Here is a 20,548-nt window from a genome sequence, read left to right as displayed (position 1 = left end):
AAACAACTGCATGTCACCTCCATACCTTTTCTTTCTTAGGACACTCAGCATCCTAAGATGCTCATTAAATTTTTTTATTAGCATTTATAACATTTCTTTCGTTATTTTTAATAATTTTAAAATAAAGTATAACATTTTAATAAACACCCCCCAAATCAGGCAATAACACGGTAGTACAACCATCACCAAATTACCCATAGTCAACCACCGTATTCCATTTACATTTTAAAGAGAATGCTTTTTTGAAATTAACAGAGAGAGGGCTGTAAAGCAAAAACAAACAAACAAAAATGCTTATGTGAAATATATGATGTAGGTCACTATATTTACCTTGAAAATATGACTTTAAATGAGTAGTTTAAAAGTCATATTTCTCTATATTGTGAATGGTTGCAAACGAGGTAAAAACAAATGCCTAGAATAGTTTCACTGTGAATTTTAAAAAAGATAACATTGGCACCAAGATTTAGGTTCCTCAATCCAAGGACCAGATTAAATACTACATACATTCATTCCTTAAGGCATAGAATTATTATTTGGTGTTTCAGAGACACTTTTTGTCTTTTTTTTTTTTTTTAATTTGCTAACTGCAAATCAAAAACTATTCATGTTTCTTTCTAGCATGACATACCTTTGGCAATCCAATGTGTAAAATGTTCTAAAAAAGAAATGTTCTTAATTTAGTAAAAAGAGGTCTTATTTCTCTTAAGGGTTTACCACGTTTCTTCCTGATGAGTAATGAGAATCCCTCAGCAGCTTGTTTTCCTTTCTATCTTAGCCTCTCACCAGCTGGAATTCTAAGTTACCCCCACAGCAGAAGTACGCCCTTATTTGTGGGCATATGTACTCTTTTTCTCTAAGATCACTTCCCCATATTTTTATTTCTAGAGTATTGTCTTTTTTTTTTTTTTGCATTCACCTTTTCAACAAGCATCTTATGTTCTTTTGAAGAACATTTGTGTGTAAGTGAATAAATCCACCATATAAGTTATCAGTTATTAATAGAACCAATAGGTCTAGAAATATGTGAAATTCAGCAGTCCTAACTGCTTTCCAGAAAATCACTTCTTCATTTTATCAGCATAGTTTTGCGATGAATAAGTTATAGTTTCTGTCAGACAACAGGTTGATTACAGAGTGAGACCTTTCCCTTTCACATTCTATAATGTAAGACCTCTTGGTGCTCCCCTTTGTCCACTTACCTATCAACAGAAGCTGAGAGTAAGAGAAAGCAAGCGAGCATTTATCTACATACCTGAAAGTTAGCTTCCCTGGAACCACAGATTAAGGCCTGGAACCACTGGCTTTGCTTTAGCTAATGATGCAGGCCACTGATCACAGGGTAGCTGTGCCATGACACTTAAGAACACAACACTGATTTTTCACATGAAAACAAATGTCTTGTAGACATAAGGTAATGGTATCATCTTTACATAAAAGTGATGTAAACTATTTTGTAAACCACAAAGGTATGGATTATAATGAGAAAGTTTACATTTGCTATAACTAGTGTATGTTTTCAGCCTTTTAAAAGGAACACAATGTCAGATAAACTCACCTTGTGAGAGATCCATTTCTTAGAATTCTCGTCTCTGAAATGCTGCGACCCATAAGAATCAGGACCATACTTGCTTGATGAATGCATTAATGGGATGTACTTCTTATTTTTATGGTAGGTAGAAAATGGCAAAAACCTGAAAGAAAAGGTGATAATATTAATTTTATTTCTAGAGCTATTAATTTAGAAAAGTCATAATTGAGAGAAGTAGCGTACTGAAAAGAATACATGGCTTGGAATCAGAATACCTGGTATCACTTCAACCTGTTCCAATGAGCTTCTTTGTTACTAACCTTTATGAAAATTTCTTATTCTGAAAGTGGAAACACTAACACTTTCTTCACTGGATTTTTGTGAGTCTCCATTAATTTGTAAATATATGTTAAATAACACATGAATCAATTTAATGAAACCAAATAATTAAAAATCCATATATATTTCTTAATTTTAAAATGGTATCCCAAATGAAAAGGAATGCATGTGCAGGCAATTCTTAGGCAAATGGCTTGCTTTTAAATCTTAATTGCCCAAATAATGCAGTTATTTTGGTGGAGGCGTGAATAAGATTCACACGTATTTGGCTTTATCCTTGTGAGCTGTGTTCCCTCATGTAAGTTAGCTGACCTCTGAAATTTTACTTCCATACAGGGTCCTTGTAAGGAATGAACATGTGAAGTTATGAGTGGGATCTGAAAAGAGCAAGGGAGAGGGAGAGGCCGAAGAAAATGGGGTGATTTGTCCTGCAGATGCCTTGTAAAGCTTAAGAATTAAAACTACCCACCTGGCAGGGGAGGAGCCTTAGGGATAAAACTGGAGACCTGAAAGCTGACAGGGGGAGAAGTCCCCAGCTTCCGCCCCCTAGCCCATGTAAGCCTAAGGAGGCTCTTTTCTCAGAACCTTTTGCTGAGAGCTAGTGCGGAGCGAGGCAGCTTAAGGAACTTATGGACTTTAATTCAAAGTGCTCTCCTGATCTCTTCCTTTGCTCATCTGAGGTGAGCTGGCAGCTGAGACTTGAATACTTTTGAAGACTAACTGTGTCTTCTCAAAAGACACTGAGAGTTCCTAGGGAAACACCTTTAATCTATTTTTAAATTTTTCATTGAAGTAACACTGCATTATAACATGATAGAAGTGTCAGGTGTACATCCCTATAAACCGACATCTGTATATTCTACATAAAGTTCAGCACTAACAGTTCAATTCTGTCCTTTTTTGGGATTTCTTAATTAAAAGATCTGGGTCCTAGTCACCATGCAATAAGTCTGTGGGTCAGGAATCCATTCTCACACACAAAATTGATTCTAATCTAATTTTCAATCTCTCCTTAGATTTAAGAATGGACAACCAAATGAGGAAGCTGCCAACATGAAAGAATGACACAAATCCAAACACATATGATAATCAGAAATTGTGAATTAATATTAAGTCAAAGAAATTGAAGCTAACTGCTACTTTAAGTGGAAGGTACGTTGACAAAAGAAGAGCAAGTTCTAGGGAAATATTCTATGAGTATTCTGAAATTAACATTTTATAAGAGTAAAGTTGAGTCTCAACAAGTTTACTGAGCCATTAGCACATGCTAATATTTAACATATACCAACTCATTTAATGAAGGCTAAGAAGGGTTTTTTGAATCTCAATGCAATTGCAAAAAAAAAATGCCATTATATACATAGATTTATCTGAAGAGTAATATGCTTAGGAAAAGTAGTATTGTTTTATCAATTTTCACACCCCTCTACAATTACTTTTTAATGTTCATTAAATAGTTCCTTCTTAATAATTTCCCTAAAAAAATGTTCTGAATACTATTTAAAATGAAAACAAACACAGGGCTTTGCTTTACACAAAATTATACAAGCATGCATTGCATATGGTCTGGGGGAAGAGCTCTCATATAAGACAGATTGTGGTCCTTCCAGGGCTAATTTGCACATGGGATGGACATCACACACACACAAATTAATGTGGCTCCAGTGTCCCTGAGCGTATAGAGGAGGCGTGTGGGCCGGCTGCTGCACTTACAGTTCTTAGCACTTCTGAATTGCATTTTAATAGTACATTTTTCTTTTGTGTCTAAACAAAATTTGCTTTCTCAAGGGAGTGGATGGCTCAAAAGACAAGGCTGAAAGACTGGGCATTTCCCTGTCTATGAATTAATTTTACTTTCATTTGGTCATAATTCATTCAAGTAACATGTGCTGTGTATTCTTAAGGTGCACTATGGATATGCACATATATGTACATGCAGCCAAAAATTTTAAGTGTTTTATAAATGATATGTGGATATTTATCTTCAAGTTAGAAGAAATTTAAACTTCTTTTAAAAAGACTTTTATTTATTTATGCATACAGAACTGAGGTACAGGCCAGAGGTGCAGGAACGGTGAGAGGATTCACCAGAGACACAGTGGGAAAAAGAACGGGCAGACTGACAAGTACAATTGCTGAGGGGAGCAGTGGGCGAGACAGACGAGGTCTGCCAGGCCATGTAGATCACCTCTGGGGCAGGGATCAAACTCGCACCAAGGCAGTGAGGCCAGACTGCAGTGCTGTGCTTAAATCCACTGTATCACCAGCGAAGGCCTGAAATTTAATTCTTAAATAGAATTTCTTCTATGAAAGTTCTCCAAAATCACATTCAGTTTTTAATCAAACTTTTAGAAAATTACCTATTAAATATGTTATCTTTTTCTTCTTTGGGATATATATTTGGAGGCATTTTGTGTTTGTAGTGAGCACTTTTATTTATCAGTGAAAAAAGAAGATATGGATTTGCCTTTTACATTTAATTATCTGATCAAAGATTCTGATCTGGAAGAAATTCTTAAATACAGTGCAGAGAAATGGAACACATAAACAGGTCACAATTTGAACACCTCGGCAAACAGAGAAGAATTAGTAGAGGTGCCAGGAAGCAAAAATTAAAATAGACAATTATCTTCAGGGAAAAAAGGTCCAGTGAAATACATTATAAAGTCTTTATAACTTAAGTATTAACATATACTGTATCATTTTCCAACATACGCACAAACACACACACACACACACACACACACACACACACACACACACACACACTTTGATTAGCCATAAAGAAGTTATCCAAGTTATACAATGCATTCTGATTTAGGTAAATCATTTCAAAATGAACAGGCTGCTAGCACCAACTCATTCCATATGAGCCTTCTCGCCCTTAAAGGACTCTTAGTAAAAATATGCATTAAATACAAAGCAGTCCAAAGACACGCTTAATTAAAGTTAGGAATTTGGGTCCAGATCACAACAAATTCTCCAATGAATGGCACAAGTCACACCAATAGCATGCATAGGCTAGAGCAGAGCTAGCACTCCAGAGTTACCTTGCTCAGACTTCATAGCAGCCTGCTCCTTGCCATGCCTTCCGGGTGTCAACAGCAAAGTCAGGAGGTGACAGGAGACAACATACACCACCTGTAGCAAGACTAGCCGTTTGCTCTGACCAGTGGCCAGAAAAGGAAGGGAGAGACAGCAAAGGACTCTCCCCACTAGGAGCCAATCCAGGGCATCACCTTCCTACTTGATTGTCTTGAGACTCAAGAGAAGCACTCTGGAGGGAGGAAAACTTCACTGGGTAGAGCCTGGCAGGAGTGATGACAGGAACACAGCTGTTCCTTAAATGAAAGGGGACAATGGCTGGCAGTGGAGAGGGCCAGAGGCCAGGGAGCTTTCTCTTCCCTTTGAGTAGCTCCTAGTGGTGTTGAGGGGGTACTCAGTTCTAGGTCTGTTCACAGAAATGGATCAGAAGTATATAATAAACAGTGGGTGGCATGATTCACAGAAATCCAATTCATCAACTATGTCTAAAATAAATATTCAATATGAATGCTTAGACACTTGGATATAAAAAGGTGAAAGAGCAAATGTTACACACAGGACCCTTAAAATATAACAAGGAGAAAAGGCAAATAACTATGAGAAACTATGAGAATATAAAAGGGAAAAAAATGCAAAGCCTTAGGATCAAGGGACAGCAGAGAACACAGGGATAATATCTACCCTGAGCTTCAACAAATGGGTCAGATTTTGTTAGAAAGATAAGGACCTCAAGGGAGAGCAAGCAAGCAGGGTCTGGTAGAGGTCAGAGAGGAAGGCATATGAGTCCTGTGAGCACCCAGTTCACCTGCCTGCACAATAGGAATAGTGCTTTGGCAGGGCACGCCCACTGCCCCTTCAGCAGGCCTGTCTCCTCTCACTTAGCCCTCTCCAGCAGTATCTGCTATCCAACATTATCCAGGTTACTTGATTCTTTCCTGTCTACTACTGCCCAGAGCTGTAGCCAGTCCTGGGGCTCCAATGTTGGCCTTTTCCTTCAAGGGCACCCTTGTCTAGAGCATTATAAAGACAAATAAATCCTGGGGATCAAGGAAGAATGACACAGTATCACATCCTTCTCCAATCTATGCTGCCAAATTATATGCTTGTGATTGGATACAAGACATACCTGACAGTTTCCATCTTTTACTGGAAGAAGTTTCTGTTCTTACTTAGGAGAAACTGCAAGATTCTTGTATAATATGTGACTATTGATACATTCCCTCACTTCATGTAGAAAAGAGAATCAAAAGTAAATATATTTTATCATCTCAAGATTAGATATAAAATGATTAGTCTTCAAGTTGTAAAACCTTCCATACTTAAAAGGCAAGAAAATGTAATGAGATGACAGAATAGCCGCTACCACCTTAAGGACTCTACATCTTAATAATTCAGTAAGTGAACTTATTATGCTCAAGTTAGAGTTTACTTCCATCTTAAGACTGAATTGTTTGTTAAATATATATTACTGGGATAAGAAATGACCAAAGAATCTGCAGAAAATCAGTTTTCCGTTTTATCTGCTATACTGCACAATAATAATCTACACCAATTATTTTTCTCTGCTCTTGCAGCAGAACCATAAAACATGCTCAAAAGATCACAGGCTATATTAATAACATCTTAGTCTATGAGCAGGCCTTCTCATACCAATCACTAAGAACAATAGCAGAAAGGTTGGGGATCTGGATTCACCTCAGATCATTACTTGAAAGGTAGGTCTAAAATACTTGTTAAGTGAGGAGAAAGAATTAACATTTTTATGGTCAATATAGAGTATTTAATTGGAAGAAAAGAAAAATGGACAGGAGGGAACTCTACTATGGACTAAAGAAGCCAAGGGAATTCCCTGCTCTGAAAACATTACTTTGACAAACAAAATACACAAAGAATAAAAGCTTAAAAACATGAAAGAATTAAAAGAAAATGTGAACAAAGCGAAGTGATTAAATCTTAATAAACAAATCTACAAACCACAAACATTTCATGTTATCATAAAAGCGCACATGTTCAAAATTTGTTCTATTATCTTTCAGTATTATCATATTTATTACAATGTTACAATACAGAAAATACTGATTTGATATTTTGAGGACTGTTAAATTCAATTCTGGTCTCATCCAATGAGCCAGTTTTCATTAACCAATCATAGCAATTTTTTTTTAAGAAAAAATGTCTTGAACACTAAAAAGTCCACAGAAAGCTAATCAAAATAATCAACCAGTTTAGTAAAGTAGCAGGATACAAAAATCAACACACAAAATTCAGTAGTCTTCCTATATGCAACCAATCAATATGAAGAAGAAATCATGAAAACCATCCCTTTTATAAGTGAAACCAAAAATAATCAAATACTTGGGAATAAAACTAACAAAAGAGGTGAAAGAACTATACAAAGAAAATTATAATTATAAAATAATTATAAAATTATTATCAAAAGAAATAGAAGACACAAAGAAACAGAAAGACATCCCCTGTTCATGGATCAGAAGAATTAAAATTATAAAAATGCCCACACTTCCAGAAATAATTTGCAGATTCAATGCTATTCCAATAAAAACTTCAATGACATTTTTTAAAGAAATATAAAAAATATTGATGAAATTCCTATGGAACCACAAAAAACCTTGAATAGCCAAAGCTCTCCTGACTAAACGAAAGAGAATGGAGGTATCACCCTCCCAGACTTCAAACTATACTTCATACAATACTGTATGGTACTGGGACAAAAAACAGACATAAAGACCAATGGAATAGAATAGAAAACTCAGATATAAAACCACATATTTATGGACAACTAATCTTTGACAAAGGAACTGAGAATATGCAACAGAACAAGGACAGTGTGTTCAACAAATGGTGCTGAGAAAACTGGAGTGCTACATACAAAAGAATGAAGCTAGACACTACCTCACATCATGTACAAAAAAAAGACTCAAAATGAATAATTATAATTTAAAAAGAATTATAATAAAAAAAATTAACAGGCAGGGGAGCAGGGGACTATGGGGATGGGACATATGTGAATTAGTGGTGGGAATTCTACGGGGACTATACCTGAGAGGAGAAAGCACACATCATGCAAAAAGGAAGAATGAGATACATACATACATACATACATGCATATATATATATATATATATATATATATATATGGAATAATCATATATATGTGGAATAATATATATAGAGAGAGATTTAAAAAAGAAAAATACATCTTGAAAATGCATTAACTAGAAATAAAGAATTATGCCAAATTAATTAGAAATAGGATAAGAAATGTGTTAAATAATCTAGTATAAATCAATAATGTATACTGATTAATGTTAACAGTTTTAGAAAATACAAAATCTGGTCAACTATCTAATTCATTGAAAAGGGCCATAAAATGAGGAGCATTTTTCCCTTATAATACAGAATAATCTAAATTTTAGAATAGTGATAGCTAGTAGGTCATTTAAATCATCTTCAATATAAAAAATAACATGCTTTCACTGTGTATATTAGCAATCCACATTTCCAAATAAACATAATTAGTACATTCATACTAACAGGAGAAATTTCAAAACATAGTCTAGTAATCTATTAAGATGTCTTAAGATATCGTGGAATTTTGGTTGAGGTATTAATAAAATGAGTAACAATTTGGAATGGAAATGAGACATATCTCGTTTACAGGTAAAGACAGAGATTTTATTGAAATTTTAATGCAACCATAGCTAGGTATTTAATCCATAAAATATTTTATACCTAGAGCACAACTCATAGCAGAAATTTAAGACTCATAAACTATTCAAATAACTGTTATCAACAGGACAGATTTTTCCCCCTGGGGGAGAAGAAATGTAATCTTTACATGTAAAGAATGCAAGTGACAAGATTAATTTACATTGTAATCTTCAAATTTAAATAGGAAGACATATTTTGCCTTTCTCTTTACATTTTTCTTAGCTTAAAAGGAACAGAATTCCCTGGGTCTACTAATTATTATTAATGCACTCAAGACATGCTGACTCCGCATTTTCATTAATTTTCTGCAACATCCTTCCAATATATGTGTTGCAGCATTGACTTTACTTTCCTCTAGTTGACTGTGAAAAACCTTTAAAAAATCTCTGTTGGAAAGTACTGAATTTAAATACCTCAGCTAAATAATATTCACATGGGTTTTTCTTTTAGGTCATTTACAATATCCCATGTTGTAAACCATGTTGTCAAAATGGCTAAAAATGATGAGCTCAGATATTTTAAAGACTTGTATAAATGACAGGAAGAATATAAAATTACACAGGGAAATGAGACTGGGGGATACTTGCAATAGAATGTCCTAGGAATAAACTAAACTGAAACTAAAAAAAAAAAAAATTGAGCTATATCCAAGGTAGCAATAATACAAATTATGGCCTGTAGAGGAGGGGTGTCCAGAAGCAAGTACCCTAAGCACTGACTCTATGTTGCTCATTCTGAGGTTCCCAGAGCCTAACATAGTGCCTCGCAGATGCCCGGCATGAAATAGTATTCACTCAGAGAGTGAAGAAGTTTGCAACATGCTCTACATTATATGGCTCTTCTTTGAAGTTCAAACTCAATAAAATTATATTTAAGAGTGAGACATCTTATTAATGCCCTCCTTAAGTGTAATTATTTTAAATATAATTTTACCCAAATTTATTTGACAGAAAACTCAGCAACGTCTTCCAGACCAGTGATTTAAGAAAGATTCTGGAAGATGCTGTTGAAGGTGAGAAAAAGAAAAAGGGGTCACAGGCTGGCCTGTTGCTGGAACTGTTGGTGTGATGGTAGTCAAGTTCAAAGCAAATTCCCAGCTGAACTCATTTTATTCTACTTGACTTCTCTTTCAACAAGAATGATTTTGGCAATCTGATAGAAGAAAATTTAAGCTTAAGCCTAGTTTAAGCTCAATAGTAAAAACACAAACCCTCAATAGATAAAAGAACCCTACCATCTATCAAGTGGTGTGCTAGATCTACTGCATATCAGGGGCTCTGTTCTGGAAGCTTCTCATCCAGAACAAGGATTTCCCATTTCTCTGTCTAGAATGTAACACTACAGAGGTCAGACAAATAACACTCCCCTAACTGGTCTCTGTCACCAGTGACTCCCCTTATTTAACCATCAACATAACTAGTAGGGTGATGTTTCTAAGCTATTGGCTCTTTTCACATACATAGCGATAGCTTTATATTATTTCTACAATATATGGCAAAGCCCAAACATTCATCATGGCCCTTGACCATGGATTCTCTGGCTCCATCTGTACTCTCCAACCCATCTGTGTCCTTAACAGTATATGGTAAACTTCACAAGAGATCCCAGATGGCATGAGTCACAGAAAAAGATAGTTAGGAGAAAGGAGATGGGAAGCTTAAATGTTGAGAAAAGCAAAGATGCCTTTGTCCAGGCCACCTCTTCTGGGCCCTCTTTGTACACTGCCTGGGAAACTTCTGTCCACTGTTTAAGCCTCTTCTGATCTCGAACACATTACTGAACCTCAAATGAAGCTGAAAAATCTGAGATATAAATGCCATGCCAATATATGGATGTGAATCTGGCACAAAATGACTTACTTTTGCAAAAGAAATTCCATCTGCTTCAGAACTTGACTAAAAAAGACAATTGGCAAAAGCTTACTTAACATATGCTATGCACTATGTGAGGAAGAGAGCTTAGAATATAACAGTTAACTAAAAAGACGAAAAGTGTCTTTTCATGACTTATCTGATTTCATGCACTGGAAGTATATGTGGTGTTCTTGGGACTAACACTGAAAGTATAGCAAATCACCACCACAAATCACTGTTAAAAATGTTACACGTTGGGCGCAGCAGTTTAAAGCACTGCAATAAGAAGATTAAGCCACTTCCTCATGAGTTCGACCCCCGCCTGCCCTGGAGGAGATCCCCATAGGGTGGCAGACCTCTCCTGACCCGCCCGCTGCTCCCCTCAGCAGTGTACTTCATTGATCTGCCTGTTCTGCTCCCCACTCTGTCCCTGGTAAATCCTTTCACCCTCCGCATCTCTGGCCTGTACCCCAGCTCTGCATGCATAAATAAATAAATCTTTTTTTTAAAAAAGTTACACTTTGTTAGAATTACATGTCTGTAAGATAAGAATTCAGATATTTTGTGTTCATGTAATTTAAAAATAATTTTTTAAACAGTGAACAAAAAGAACACAGTTCTTGCTGTGCCGCCAAAGTTATAAAGGGCTCTTTTGTAGACAAATTCTAGAACTTCTTAATTATACACAGGCTTATTATCTGTATCCCCAGTGTTATAAAGAACCAGAACTTCATTAGAAAAATTAAGCTGGAAAAATGAAGGCAGTACTTTGTAAATTTCCACTGGAAATTAGCTGGGAGAGGCAGAGGGATACTGGATCAAAAGAGGGTAATCATGCTTTACTGTGCCCTACAGCACCCGCATGGATAATGCGATTTGCACAGTAACTACCTCTCCGATTACTGCTTGTTTGGAGTATTCTGTGTTAATGGGGTTAGCTAATTTAGTATTTTAACTTAAAAAGGCTCTGCTGATTAATAAATGTTGCACACTGAGTTAGTAATTAAAGTGAGTGGAAGAGTTCCAAATAAAAGTTGAAATGTTAAGAAAACATCTGAAAATATATGATAATCCCTATTTATCATCATACAGTAACAATTCAGAAAATATGCAAATTGTAAAGGGTGAATGTGTTTGAAAAATCATACATGACAAAAAAGTTTTGAGATGTTTATAAACTTTAACTAGCACTATTCTTCAGTGAGAATTATTAGCAGATTTCATCTGCACCATATTTTCTTAAATGCGCTATAAAAAATTTTGTCTTGATCTAGGTTTTAAATTTTTTCCACAACATTTTTCCTATGACATTACCTATGAAATGGTAGTGATACTTAACTAGAGGCAATATTTAATGGTCCCCAAATACATTAACTATTATTTTTTAGAATTATGGAAGTGAAAGTCTGAAATGATCTCATGGTGCTAAAATCAAGATGTGGTCAGGACTACATTCGTTTTGGAGGATCCAGAGGAGAATTCTTTCCAACTTTCTGGAGGCTGTCTCTATTCCTGTGCCCTCCTCCTCCATCTCCAAAGCTAGCAAGATGAGTACTTCTCCCTGTATCACTCTCTCCCTCCATGCAGTCAAGTCTCTTTCTGCCCCTCTCTTGCACTTTTAAGGATCCTTGTGGTGACACTGGGCCACCCAGATAGTCCAGGATATTCTCCTCGTCTTTAAATACTTAATGACATCAGCAAAGGCCTCTTAATCATGCAAAGTAGCAGGTCCACAGATTCGTGGGACTAGGATGTGGGCTCTAGGGGGACATTACTCAGCTTAGCAGAGCACAGGCTGACACTGATTTCTCTGCAATGCCATAGATGCATTCCATTTTGGATACAGTCACAGTATGTATTATACCTGCCTGTATTAAGCCAGGATGCTTATAATTAATTGACGGTATTAACACACAAGACTATAGCCTCTCTCCTAACGCTTGAGCGAGGCCCCTATCAGCCTCTATCATCTGGTGGATGAATACTCCCTTCCATTCCATCTCTGCCACCTTGATAGGTAAGTCAAATATTTTCTTTCATAGCATTTGTGCCACTGTGACCTCCATTTCTTCTACCTCTTCAAAATGACTTCTTTCCTTACTTCCTCTAGGCAACTTGGCATGGCCCCAATTTACAACGGAAAATATTCCTTGAAATGTTCTCTGAAAAAAAACTAAACTAAAATTCTGACCACAGCCTCCATAAAGAAGAAATACAATATATGTAACATTTTGCCATTTTAAAAGTAAACAAAAATGCCTTCACAAGATACATAGAAATGTTTAATTGCAGTTGCCTCTGGATAGCATAACTGGAGATCTAGCATCTTGTAAGGTTGAGAGATTTTATATTAAATATAGGTGCCGATTCTATGTTTTATAAATTAAATGAAAAATCCTTTTTAAATTTTCTAAGTAGATTTGAGCAGATTAAGTAAATCACAGGAAGGGGTAAATTCCTTTACTGAAGCAGAAAAGAGGTGAGTCAAAGAAGACTGCAAGCAGTTCAGAAGCTCCTTAGTGCAATTTCCTGGGGAATGTACAAGACACTTTACTGGAGAAATAAGCCTGGATCAGATGGTGAAGTCTTACAGTAGGAATTATGACTTATCCTGGAGCCGATGAAGCCATCACAGAGCATTTTGACTGAATCACTCACCTAAAAATTTATGGTGTTATTATAGTAAATAAACTAAATGGGAGTAAAACTAGGCAGACCAGACAAGTTTTTTTATGGTAATTAAAAGAAGAAATTATGACCTAAATAAAAGCAGCAGTTAAAAAGGAAAACAGGGGCTAAATAAATTTGAGACACTTAAAAGGTAGAGTAGACAGGATTTCAGGACCAAATGAACGCAGGAGAAGAGCGACAGTCCTCTCACTGTGCAGACACCTGGTGCTGTGAGTCATATCAAGGTGAGGCCAGTCAGTGGTGGGACTGAGTCTGGACCATCTGATGGAGACACAAAGCTGGCAGTGGGAAGTCTAACTCTGGAATGTAGGGGCAAGATGGTAAAGACTTTGGAAATTGTGAGCATAGTGGTGGCAGATGGAGTCTTGCAAGCAGAAGCAATCATTGAGAGACTACTTACAGAAGAAAAACAATGGACTCTTGACTTTTGCCATCTAGTTCCATCCCACTACCTCTGACCAAAATTATTGTAATGTTATCCAAACAGGTTGCTTTCCTTCCAGGACATTTCTTCTCCAATACATCTGTCTCATCATCAACAATTTCACGTTCCCCTTGTAACATCCTTTTACTCAACAGCCTTAAATAATGCTCTATTGTCTATTGATAAACCCTCGAGTCTGGCCGTGAAGCCACCCAAAATTTGTCTTTCTACTGCCTCACATAAAAATGAATTTCTGTCAAGGTGGCCTTTTCCTCATTCTGTGAACTTCTTCTATAATACAACTGGGGTACAGGCCAGAGATGCGGAGGGTGAGAGAGTTCACCAGAGACAGAGTGGGGAGCAGAACAGGCAGATCGATGAAGTACACTGCTGAGGGGAGCAGCGGGCGGGTCAGGAGAGGTCTGCCACACCATGTGGTCACCTCCGGGGCAGGCGGGAATCGAATTCATGTGGAAGCGGCTTTAGATTCTCAGTGCTGTGCTTTAACCCGCTGCGCCACCAGGGAGGGCCTATAATACAATTTTTTATATCATCAATCTTTTATCTTTCCTTTATCAAAATCTTAACCATCTCTTTCACAGAATCCAACTCAATTTTCATTCTCTGAAGAACACCCTTTTTATTATTGGAGACCAGATAAAATTCTGCATTAAAAAAAAAATTACACTTATTGTTCTGAACTCACAAGTGACTGCTTCCCAGCACTTCCCTATCTACTTCATATTCAGAATGTCCTCAGGTTTTCTGGTTCAATGTAGAGCAAGAATAGAAGGTCCATGAGAGCAAAACTTTTGTCTATTTTATACAGTCCAACCTCCCACAAACCTCGAACTATTCTGGACAGGCAAAACTTCTCTGAATCAATATTAAACAATAGGTAGCTAAATTTTTTCACATAAAACAATTGTTTATTAATTGCTTGGTTAATGCCCTTATTTTATCATGGATGGGCATATGAATAAGAAAAACAATTTTCTTCAAGAGGATGTGACAAAAAGGAATGAATTTCTTTAGAAACAAGAGCAAACACAAAGCTTTTAAAGGACTTCCGGAACCCCTCTTAATTCACACTCGATGTGTAAAGCAGTGGAGCCCCACTTCTGGAGCTCATTTCAAAAACCATTTTAAAGAATGTGACCTCATTAGGGAACATGGTAGATGTAAGTATAAGTTAGGATGTGGTCATCCTGGAGCAGGTGAACATCCACTCCAACGTAACTGATGTCTTTGAAAGAAGGAAATTTGGTCACAACACACACACAAGGAACATGTTATGTGAAACTGAAGGCAGAGATTGGGTTGATACTTCTACAAATCAAGGGAAAACAGATTTTCAGTAAACATCAGAAACATAGGAGAGGACTGGGACAGATTCTCCTTCCAGAACTGTGAGGTGATAAATTTCTGTTGTTTAAGCCTCCCTGTCTGTGCTACTTTGGTATGGCCACCCAAGCAAAGTAACACAGAAAATTTATATTTCAGATGCTTAATAGGAAATCTTCCAAGGGGTCAGGACATCTTGGAGTCTGAAGACTTCTATTTGTGGTCCTCCTTAACTTCTGACTCCTGATGAGAGAATGAAACCCAGCTTTGGTGGAATCCGTCATTTCTTCTCCATAGTTTGTCATTTTACATGCAGAAGTATTTTGATTGTAGAAAATATAACATGATAATAATTATCTTGTATTAAGACTCTCCTGTGTTCTATTATCTGATTCAATCTCAGTTTAGTCTTTAAGATAATATTTATCTCCCCATTTCACACACAGATGCATAGAAGTTCATCAAGTCTAATGATCATAATACCATTGAGTAGTGGAGTCAAGATTTGCACCAGAGTCTGCATTCCTTCTAAAATGACTACAATTCCCATAATGATAAAAAAGAAAAATAGCCAAATATATCAACCTTTCAGATATGATGCCACCCTATGATGGTTTCTGTACAAATATCAGTGTAATCAGTTACCTGTTTGATAAATTAATCTTGTTATTTCATAATCCTTTGCATCATTGAAGATGGAAAAACTATTCTGAGTAACAAAACTCTTTAAATATTCATCACAAAATGGCATATTTTGCTTGATTAAGTCTGAGCAGAATTAATCTTTCTATAATCTCTTTGGTAAAACGTATCTTCCCAAAACTAACTGGAAATAAATGTTTCTTATTTTCTTATGTATCTGATGTTGGGTGACTCAGTCATTTATTGAAAGAATCTGTTAAACACTGTATAGCTAATTATTTTACTTCACATAATTACTCTAAAATGAAAATTTTATAAAAATTATTTGCTGCTTGCCAGTTTTATCATGAATTTGTGTGAGAACATTTATTTTTCAAGACTTTCCAGAAATAAATGATTAAAATAAAGCATAGTATACACCCAACCTTCTGATGATAAACTGCCCAAAATCTACTGAGCTAGATGAGAGGTAATTCAAGTTTCTTTCCATAACTAAACATATTTAATATTTTTAAATTATATAAATTATATATAAAATATATAGATATATAATTAGTACATACTACATTTGCTACAAACAGCAAATTAGTATGTTTATCTGTTGTAGATTATTATATAACATATAGTATTTCATATTAGACTTATAACTATAATGACATATACTAGGCTAATATAATTTTCTTAATATTTATTATATACAATGCTAAAGAATTATTATAAAATAGATTATAAATATAATTACAAGATACATATAAGGTAATAATTTCTAAAATGTTATTCTAGATTTTAAATGGTCTATTTGTAAATCACAAATGACTCTTTGCTTTATGAGAGATTAAGTATTTTGGAGAAAGATGCACAATTGAAGCCCAGATCAATGATGTTAATAAAATAGGTTATTAGATTGTCTTTTTATCTTTTCACTCATATTCTTCAATAAGAAACAACTTCTTTTAATGCATCTGATTAATACTGCAATGTTCTATTGATGTATCCAAATGAAATTTAGCCCACATTAAGAAAAATGTTTTTGTTCTGTTGGATCACATTTTAGATGGATCATGTAGGCTTTTTAATAGATAATTTTTTTTTTTAAAGATTTACTTTATTTGTACATACAGAACTGGGGTACAGGCCAGAGGCTCAGGGGTGGTGAGAGGCTTCACCAGAGTGGGGAGCAGAACAGGCAGATCTATGAAGTACACTGCTGAGGGGAGCAGCGGGCGGGTCAGGAGAGGTCTGCCACGCCATGTGGTCACCTCCGGGGCAGGTGGGAATAGAACTCATGCAGAAGTGGCTTTAGCTTCTCAGTGCAATGCTTTAATCCGCTGCGCCACCAGGGAGGGCCCTTTACTAGATAATTTAAGAAAATGATCTTCACAGAGGCATGGATAGTGATCACTTACTCCTAGAAATGCTGTTCTTTTTCTCCCTCCATGTAATATACATATATGCACATATATGTGCATAGACAGATACAGATAGGTAGATATAGATATACACATACATTTGCCTTTGATATTGACCTTATCTAAGGCATTTGCATGTTGAAAGATGACTGTAGATTATATTGCAGATTATAGGTTATAGGTTCTGAATAGGTCAGCTTCTCACACATAAAAGATTCTTTACACTTTAAGGACATAGGGAATCCCAGAAACCTGAGGGCAGGGGACAGAGCACAGGGCACAGCCATTTCTTAGCCGAGAACTCACATGTTGTCATGGATGTTTCGTGCCAACTCCTGTCTCCTGAGCTCCTGTCTGGCTTCTGTTAGCTGGCTGATGGGCTCTGCTACCCGCAGCGTTGGCTCCAAAGGCTTGTAGCGCTGCTCCAACACCTCGGCCATATCACGGAAGGGCCCCTGAACAGACAAGCAGAGGACACATTTCATTAGAGGATGTCTAGCCTTATTAACAATGACTGGTTTTTGAATACTACCAAGTAGAGCAAGTTTACTAAACTGTGGTAAAGAAACAATGTGTTCTCTAAATCAGAGCATACAAAACACCACAAGAATATCTTAAAAATATATTCGCAAAAGAACAAGTGAAAAATAGTTTAAGTTAAGGGAAACTTTCATGACTTACATAGAAAATTTCTCATGCTAAACTGAAGTGTATTTGTATTGAAGTATTACTTGGTTTTCTGATTTTGAAAAATGTTTTTCCCCTAATATAATTAAAAAAGAATTCATTTTCCCTGTAAGTAAAATATTAGGAAGGTCCTGGGCATACCCCTCACAAAGCCCTCCTTTTCTGAAATAGGGCAGGATATGTTTTTCATGAAAATAAAGCTTTAGAGAAAATGAAGCTTTAAGTGAAAAATACATATTACATTTAATTGTCACTCTCCCTCTACCAAATATAGAAGGTCCGTCTTTTTTCATTACCTTAAGCGTTTATTTAAAAAATCTAGTTGATTGCTTAATAACACTGGTACAATCACAATCATTTCACGATGTAAGTATATCGCAGGGGAAAGTCTGCAAGTGGCAACTATCAAGAGTGATTTATAACCATCTACCTTTAAATTAGTAGTTATTTATACTAGTTACTAGGACCCAGTGGTTAATGCATATCATAGGAAGCACAATACAAATCAGAGGTAGCTTAAGATTTTGCTGTGCAGTTAATGACATATTAAGGGGTTGCTTTCTCCTCACCACTATTGCTGTGCCAGCACGAAGTGATCTAAAGTAGACAAAGATTCCTACTCATATTCCTTATCCTTAAGGATCTCTTCTTTAAATAGGTTATCACTAACAAGACACAGCTGGAGTTACCGCAAGCACTGAGTGAAGACGGTGGGGCTAATAAAAAGAAATGATTCACGCCTCATTTATGTTCACTTATGTTTTACATTAATAGAAACCAATAATAGGAACCAGTTACCATAAAAGTCATGGACCGTAAATAACACAAATGGCAAATAAGTATCATCTAGTACTTTTCACAGCTGGACAGGAGGATTGCTATATTTGAAAGTAGTTAATGAATTTTTATTGGAACTTTACTTTTTAAAGATACAGCAATGTGATTTCAAGTTCTCTATTAAGAAATCAAATAGAGATTTTTTTTTCTCTTTAAATAGATTCATAATCTTTTACTTTGACAAAATCCTGTGGTTTAAAAGTTAACATTTGGTTGTCATTAAGGGAAAATTACTTCTCTAGACCTTTTGTCCTCAGATGTAAAATGACTTTATTTGGAAATCCAATTACTGACTTTTTTTCTCAGGCAGGTAATGGGTGAGGCCTAGAGCTGCCAAGACACTTGCTAAGGCTACTTCAGCAGGTGGGGCTTTGAAAGTATGACTTTGCTCATAAGGTATGTAAAGATGATCTTACTGATGTTCTTACTGTTGTATTTGGAATACAGTAAACACTCCAAAATGAGTGCTATTCTTATCACTATTATTATGTATTTCAGGAGGAGTTTAAAAAAGATGTGGAGCAGTAGCAGCCTCAAACACAGAAGCAAGAGTCCCAAGCCATAACTTGGAGGAAGCAAATGCAGAGCGAGCCAGAGTCTTCATGGTGCCTTCTAATATTTGGTGGTGTGTTGACGTAACACATCTCCATTAGTAGGGCTACCTCACTGTATACACTGGAACTTGCTAGATTAGAAAATGAAAAGGAGGCACTTTTTTCCAATGGCAGAATTTAGAATAAAATGTACTAACTCCCAGAAATGGTAAGCTAAGAAATGTGCATTGGTTTAAGCTACCAAGTTTGGTGCTAGTTTATTATACAACAAGAGAAGAGCAAGCCTGTGGAGAATGCTTATAGGTGGGCATTGGCAGCCTGCCTGTGTGAACCAAAACCAACCCAGATTGGGGCTACCTGGGAGTATTTGTCTACTCCAGCTTGAACACTGATGGAGACTATATGATAGCTGCACTCTAGAACTTTCAAGATAGTGATTATCATCACCCAACCCACCCCACTTCACTCTTCATCCCTAGGAATCATCTGTCACACCTGCTCCATTACAAGTCTGTGTGCACTGTGGGTATTGCGTTACTTTGAGCCTCGTCTAAATCTCCAACTTGGACTTTTTAATTACTCAAACCTAAATTATGTTTCCAACTGTATATAATGATATGGATTATCAGATGAGAGGCTGCATTAAGTAAGTTGGCTAACATATTACATATTTCTAGCAATAGCAGGTTATCACAAGTACTGCACTTGCAAAAAAGACCAGACCTGAGCCCATCTCCTTTGCATTCAATCCCTATTCAAACAATAAAACTCAAGGCCAAAGAAGTATTAGTCACTTCTTTGGGATCTATTCTAATAGCACGTTAGAATGGTTATCTAATATTAGATTCCATAAGGACTAGTTTTCCTCTTAGTCACAAAGGCAAAAGAAAATGATGGCAATGTTTTTCAAGAATGGAAAAATGACAGTCATTAACAGAATTCTCACAGGATCTGAGGAGTACCTGGCACTGTTTTCTACCGATAGGTGGCAGAATTTCCATCCGAGGGAAGGAGCGGGCACTGGTACAAGCCAGCCATTCGTTGAGGGGGAGGGAGTGCCTCTTCTTGGATCTGGGTCTTTCCATGGTTTCAGGCTTTGCCTTCTGTAACTGCAGCTCCCAAGGATCAGGTTCTTTTCTGAATGGTGAGTTGTAAATACCTGGAATCTGGAGAAGATGATGAAATTTTGATGTTTATGTTTAATATTCATTTGAAACAAAAGACAAAGGATGGCCTGAAAAATTTTCATGAGTTTGATTTGGTAGATGTATATATGGTTACCATAATTCAAAACAATTAATTAATTAACTAAAAAATAAAGATTAAACTACAACTCTCGGGCTTAACTAGAGGTGGACATCTGATATATCTGAGATTTCACAAAATGTTCATACTTTGTCTCTGTGCCAAACTAAAAGTTCTGAATCATTCCTGGCTGAAGCCTAAACATGTTAAAAATACTT

At 36.2% G+C, this 20,548-nt stretch overlaps 1 protein-coding gene across 1 annotated transcript in view; it reads right to left on the bottom strand.

Moving 5' to 3' along the window:
- Positions 1 to 20,548, bottom strand: part of SPATA17 (spermatogenesis associated 17) — a 138,824-nt gene that overhangs the window by 32,584 nt on the left and 85,692 nt on the right. Inside the window, exons 7-9 of the mRNA XM_004685436.2 lie at positions 20,048 to 20,251; positions 17,314 to 17,462; positions 1,559 to 1,694 (exon numbers count right to left, since the gene is read on the bottom strand). Coding sequence (XP_004685493.2) covers positions 1,559 to 1,694; positions 17,314 to 17,462; positions 20,048 to 20,251 — 489 coding nt within the window. The remainder of the gene's footprint in view (positions 1 to 1,558; positions 1,695 to 17,313; positions 17,463 to 20,047; positions 20,252 to 20,548) is intronic.

The sequence above is a fragment of the Condylura cristata genome, unplaced genomic scaffold, assembly GCF_000260355.1.
Source record: "Condylura cristata isolate star-nosed mole 26May11 unplaced genomic scaffold, ConCri1.0 scaffold00018, whole genome shotgun sequence".
Classification (NCBI taxonomy): domain Eukaryota; kingdom Metazoa; phylum Chordata; class Mammalia; order Eulipotyphla; family Talpidae; genus Condylura; species Condylura cristata.
Note: the sequence above shows the minus strand (reverse complement) of the source record. Positions and strands in the feature narration are given on the sequence as shown.